The sequence below is a fragment of the Loxodonta africana genome, chromosome 4, assembly GCF_030014295.1.
Source record: "Loxodonta africana isolate mLoxAfr1 chromosome 4, mLoxAfr1.hap2, whole genome shotgun sequence".
In the NCBI taxonomy this organism is placed as follows: Eukaryota; Metazoa; Chordata; class Mammalia; order Proboscidea; family Elephantidae; genus Loxodonta; species Loxodonta africana.
The window spans coordinates 66885863-66891979 of NC_087345.1; the positions used below are offsets into that span (position 1 = coordinate 66885863).

General features: G+C 37.5%; 1 protein-coding gene across 1 annotated transcript; it reads right to left on the bottom strand.

Moving 5' to 3' along the window:
- Positions 1–416: 416 nt before the first annotated feature.
- Positions 417–6051, bottom strand: LOC135231188 (lysozyme C, spleen isozyme-like). The gene is made up of 4 exons (XM_064283898.1): positions 5868–6051; positions 3648–3812; positions 1962–2040; positions 417–1415 (listed from the first exon to the last, which is right to left on the bottom strand). Exons 1-4 carry the CDS (start codon positions 6001–6003, stop codon positions 1349–1351), a joined length of 447 nt encoding a protein of 148 aa, XP_064139968.1. The 5' UTR covers positions 6004–6051; the 3' UTR covers positions 417–1348.
- Between the last annotated feature and the right edge of the window lie 66 nt (positions 6052–6117).

A 6117-nucleotide genomic window follows, 5' to 3' on the forward strand; every position in this document is an offset into this window, starting at 1 on the left:
GTGTGTGGGTGGCAGCCCCATGAGAGGTATCAGAGCCTGAGTGGGGTGAAGAAGACTGCTATTCTCTCAGCGTAATAAGAGGCAAGTGGAGGCCTCGGCAAAGTGGAGGACTGGGAGGAGGATACTGGGGCTTTGGAGAGAGAGGAGAAGCAGTAAAATAGTTATTTTAGAGTGGGGGCAGCAATAGGGAAGGACTGCAGAGAAATAACTAAGATGGCCAGACAAGTTTGAGTGTTCATTTGAGATTTGTAGTGATGAATTTAAAGTGAGAACTATCAGCATGCTTGTGTATTTTTCTGCAGCAATATCCAGCTGTTTGGGTGCAAGTGAGGATATAGGACATATATTAAGAGTGCTAAATCATTTTTTTCAAATTTTTTTTCTTCAAAGACTCTAGTCTTAAATAAACAAAGGTGTGAGTTGCAAAGCCTTTAATAACCATGTTTACATTTTTTTTTTACAATATGCATAATTTCATAGCTGTTGTTCATTAGCATTTCAATACTTACAAACACATCTGCCTTCTGGATTTAGTTTTCAGGCATGAATCTACATTAATAAAATTAAAGAATAGCAACAGCTTATCTAATCTTTCCTTGTGTTTCCTTCGTGATCAGCAAGATGCATGTGACAGTTTTTAATTAATTTTTTTTTATTGTGCTTTAAGTGGAAGTTTACAGCTCAAGATAGGACAGGTTTTTAAAGGACTAAAACAGATTGAAATTGTGAGTCTATTTGTAAAGCTGCATAAAAGCAATATTTTTCAGAAAAAATATCAACCAAAGGTCACACACTTCATGAAAGCAAAATTATTCATTCAGGCAATCTCCACTTTAGCCATTTGGCGTTCTGTACCTTTTTAAATTTGAGATTGTCCAACAAAGAGTGGCTGTCTCATTTGGAGATGACTGAACAGTTGGAGGCATTGTATGCCTACGCAGTTGGGATTGTGCCTGAGATCAGTTTATTTTGAGAGAGTCTTCTATTACATTTTTATCTAATATTGTGGACTAACTGTATTATCCAGTTTAAGTCGGGGTTATTTCTTTGATTACGAACTGAATATATCAGAGATGTATTTGTGAACCAAGACTTTAGATTCATTTCTACCAGCATTAGTTCCTTTCCACAAACTAAAAAATGTTGTAGGTGTAATATCAAGAAGTACATGTGTTATTAACCACTAAGCCTTAGGAAAAAGGCCATATTTTGCTCCTGCTCGGTTTAGTTTCTGTAAAAAAATTTCCTTGTTTGAATGGGAAAGAAAAGTAGTGTGACCTTTCACTTATTTACTACTCCCTTAATATGAGAAAGAGGAAAAGTGAACTGAAGAACGAAAACTCCACAGTTAAACCCCACAGCCTCGAACGTACTGAGTGAGATCGTGGTTCTGACAATGGTTTCTCCACGCCACCCTGTAGAGAAAGGTCAAACAAACCATAAAAAGGTTAAAGTATGTTCATTGTATATACATACTTCAAATCTTTTGGGGAACAAAGTATTTTACCAATAAATAAGCTATATGCTATAGAGTCAGGTATTATTTAATAAATGGAGATATACAAAGCACTCCACTCCTCCCCAAAGGCCCACTAAAGCATCAGAATGGTGAGTACAAACACTGAGATACGTGCCTTCCACATCAGCAACTACAAAGTGCGTTACATGTTTCCTTGTTCTAAAAATAATTTCAAGATATTACAAGCATAGACAGTGTGGAGAATCTTAGAAACTCTTAAAAAAAAAAAAACCCTAAAATAAATTGATGATGCAGAGAGTAAGAGTCTGAAATAGTTAAGGTAGACTGTTTCCTCAAGAACTGAGGTAATACAATGTTCAGCATAAATCTAAAGACACAACTTTTAGTTCTCGGTAGCATACTCTGGCCTTTGAAAACCTGCTCTCCGCACAAATCAATACCAGTGTAAAATAGTTTACCCCTTTAATGACTGAAAACATACCATGCTTTAATGCCTTGTGGATCCCTGACGACTCTCTTTGCACAAGCTATAGCTTGAGTGATATCATCTTGCAGCAAAGCTGAAAAAGAGGCAGTAAGGAATGAAAACAGCTTTCATGCAAATCTCATTGTAAGTTTAGGTTTAGTCAGCTTTTACTAAGCTGAGGAAGGAATACTAGGAAGTCATTTTACAAGAGTCCACATATCTGTGAATAGGAGGAGAACTTTCCAACAAAGCATTTTGTTTACCATTTACCAAGTTGTTCGGAGTTCTGAAATTCTTACTGTGGAAACCTTGGTGGCGTAATGGTTAAGAGCTATGGCTGCTAACCAAAAGGTCGGCAGTTCAATCCACCAGGCATTCCTTAGAAACCATATAGGGGCACTATAGTCCTACAGGGTCACTATGAGTCAGAATCAACTTGATGGCAGTGGGTTTGGTTTTAGCTTTTTTATGATCTTAGGTCCTGTTTGTACTTGCCGTTGTCGTTACTTGCCATCTAGTTGATTCCGACTCCCAGGGACCCTATGTACAACAGAATGAAACACTGCCTGGTCCTGCACCATCCTCACAATCGTTGTTATATTTGAGCCCATTGTTATAGCCACTGTGTCAATTCATCTCCTGGAGGACCTTCCTCTTTTTCACTGCCTTTATACTTTACCAAGCATGATGTACTTCTCCAGGGACTGGTCCCTCCTGATAACACGTCCAAAGTAAGTGAGACTAAGTCTTGCCAGTTTGCTTCTAATGAGCAATCTGGCTGTATTTCTTTCAAATACAGGTGGTGGTGTTTCCAATAGGCAATGTAAAAAAAAAAAAAAAAAAAAAAAGCTTGCCTAGTAATATTTTTTTTGTTTAGTAATATTTTTACTTAGCAATTCCACTTCTAGGAAATGAACCCAAAGATGTATGTACAAGGCTTTTCATAGTAATTTACAAACAGGAAAAGTGGAAACAGCTTAAGTGTTTCCAATAGGAGTTGAATTAATAAATTGTACAATATTCGTGTAAGAGAATTCTATACATCCTTTAAAAATGATAATAAAGTTTTGTGTTGTCATGGAAATAATTTTAAACAATAAAAAGAGTCATAAAGCAATATACGTAATACAATTTCATTTTTGTAAAAACATACATTGCTTACATGTTTGTATGTGGGTAAATGTGCACGAGATATAGTTTTACATTTGTATACATGATTGACATAGAGTCTTGAAAAGTATACATTAAAAAGTTAACAGTGGTTATAAATTCAAGTAGTAAAATAATGGGCGATTTTGTTTCTTAGTATTTTCTAAGTTTTATTCAATGACCACAGAAGATTATATAATACAAAATATTTTTTAAAGTTACATTACCTGGATTTTAAAAGAAGAATATTCTAAGACTAATCTTTATTAGGGATTTAACATTTCAAAATTTAATATTAATTTTGTAATAACTTATTTCATGCATGAAAGTTTCCACACATTATTTTTATTTTTATATGAGCTCAAACACAATATTTGCTTCACCCCAAATAAACAAATCCACAAAATAACTTATTAGGAGTATCTAGAATTTGAGATGGAGTTCTTATAGGTCTGTGAGGAACCTTTCAAGGCTTTTTTTACTTGTATTGCATCTCTAACAAGTATAACCAGATGGGTCCTGTGCCATCCCTTATGTATTATCTTGTCTTACCTTTGCAAGATATGCCACAGGCATTAACTGCTCTTGGGGTTTTGCCATCATTACACCAGTAGCGGCTATTGATCTGAAAAATCCCATAATCAGTGCTTTTGTCTGGAGGATTATAGTTTGTGGCTCGGGTGTTGTAATTACTCTCATGTTTGGCCAAACACACCCCTGAAAAGTAACAAACAAGCAATGCCAAATCACTTATATTTTAAGTATAAAGATATATTCGACTTGCAAATATTTTAACATTTTAGTGTTAAAGGGCTCCTAAGAAAGTCCTTTTTACAATGCAAATAATTTTGTAATATTAATGAAACAATATACTTTTAAAAGTATATATAAGATAATATGCTTTTACCCTTCCCCTATTCCTCAGGCAACATTCAGTCTAGAATGTTGAGTGGATTTTTTTCATTCATACGAGATACATAAAGCAATAAAGCATTTGCCTTCCAGTCGACTGCAATTCATGGTGCTCCCACGTGTATCAGAGTAGAACTGTGCTCTGTAGGGTTTTCAATGGCTGATTTTCCCAGAAGTAGATAGCCAGGCCTTTTTTTCAAGGCACCTCTGAGTGCACTCAAACCTCTAACCTTCTGATTAGCAGCTGAATGCATTAATCCCTTGCACCACCCAGGAATTTCCAGACTGATGGACAAATGCTTTTGATTAGAGAAAATAAGGATTTTCTGACAGACAAAAATTTTCTTAAAATCTTTAACAGTGCATTTGAATATAAAGGCAGACTCTGCAAGACAAGAGCTATAGAATAGAAAGGAATATTTTATCCATCAAATCATTCATTTACTTATTTATTAAAAAATAGTTACTGATGGGAAATTCTTGAATTCAATCTGAAAAGTACAGTACTGATGTTGGCAAATATGGACTAAAATACAAAGCAACTTTTGACTCTGGGCACATCTTGAATTGTGTGGAAGAAAATGAAAAATAGTTAATCAGCCATGTGAGTAAGAATGAAAAAAATTATTTAATGCTGAGTTTCAGGGATTCTTATGTAGCACAGTTACTGAGGAGAAATAGCTTCCTACTGGCCCTGTATTAAGAGTTGAACATCTTTTTAGTGTTAATGTTAAAAATCCCACGTTGTGACAGAAGAATCTTTAAAACTATACTGCATCACTCTAGGCTCTCTGGAGTCACGTAAGGAGGAATTGGCAGAGATTTCCCAGAGCCTCAAATGTATCTTTTAGTCAGCCTACTTGTGCCATTGAGCAGAGGCAACTGGCAAACCCAGTGGAACTGGAAGAGCACAAACAGGTTCTATTGTACTTAAAATGGTAGGAATTTTGCCCTGTCTTGGTGGGCAGCTCGAATCCACTAGGTGCTCCTTGGAAACCATAAGGGGCAGTTCTACTCTGTCCTATAGGGTTGCTATGAGTAGAATCGACTTGAAGGCAGCAGGGATTTTTTTTTTTTTTTTTTTTTTTTTGCCCTTATGCCTGAATCTAGTATCTCTGATTTTAAAGGAACAAATTGGTGTTTTTAACCATTTTAAGGTTGCGAACACCAATGAGATTTTAATATGTTCACTCTCTTAAGAGTCCCTTCTTTTTTCGTGTGTTGTTTTCCAGCAAATATTTTACTTTTTATTGTGCTTTAAGTGAAAGTTTACAAATCAAGTCAGTCTCTTACACAAAAACTTATATATACCTTGCTACATACTTCCAGTTGCAGTCCCCCTGATGAAACAGCCCGCTCCCTCCTTCCACTCTCTCTTTGCATGCCCATTTCGCCAGCTTCTAACCCCCTCTACCCTCTCATCTCCCCTACAGAATGGAGATGCCAACATAGTCTCAAGTGTCCACCTGATCCAAGAAGCTCACTCCTCACCAGCATCCCTCTCCATCCCATTGTCCAGTTCAATCCCTGTAGGAAGAGTTGGCTTTGGGAATGGTTCCTGTCCTGGGCCAACAGAAGGTCTGGGGGCCATAACCACTGGGGTCCTTCTAGTCTCAGTCAGACCACTAATTCTGGTCTTTTTAGGAGAATTTGGAGTCTACATCCAACTGCTCTCCTGCTCCCTTAGGGGTTCTCTGTTGTTCCCTGTCAAGGCAGTCATTGGTTGTAGCCAGGCACCATCTAGTTCTTCTGTTCTCAGTCTGATGTAGTCTCTGGTTTATGTGGCCCTTTCTGTCTCTTGATCCCCTTCTTATCATCATCCTCCCTGTGTTATCTCTGTGGGAAGGAGAGCAGACTTACAGTTTGCCAGGCTGATTCCTCTGTAGCCACCCAGTCCATGTCGCTTCAGAGTTCGGGCCAACTCGCACCTTTCAAAGACCTTGCCATGGACAGTGCCAGAAAGGAAGAGAAGCCCCAGAATAAGGAGAGCCCTCATGTTGACTGGGAAGTCAGAAGGCTCTGCTGACCAGGGTGAGCTGGTCCCAGTATTTAACATCTTGTAACTTCCTCCTTCTCCTAATGGTTTGGTGGCTCCACCCTTTGAACTATG

Coding starts and splice junctions, on each gene's coding strand:
- LOC135231188 (XM_064283898.1), bottom strand. CDS start 6,003: ATGAGGGCTCTCCTTATTCTGGGGCTTCTCTTCCTTTCTGGCACTGTC. Junction 3,813..5,867: donor AGGAATCAGCCTGGCAAACT/GTAAGTCTGCTC, acceptor GTTACTTTTCAG/GGGTGTGTTTGGCCAAACAT. Junction 2,041..3,647: donor CTGTGGCATATCTTGCAAAG/GTAAGACAAGAT, acceptor CCTCTTTTTCAG/CTTTGCTGCAAGATGATATC.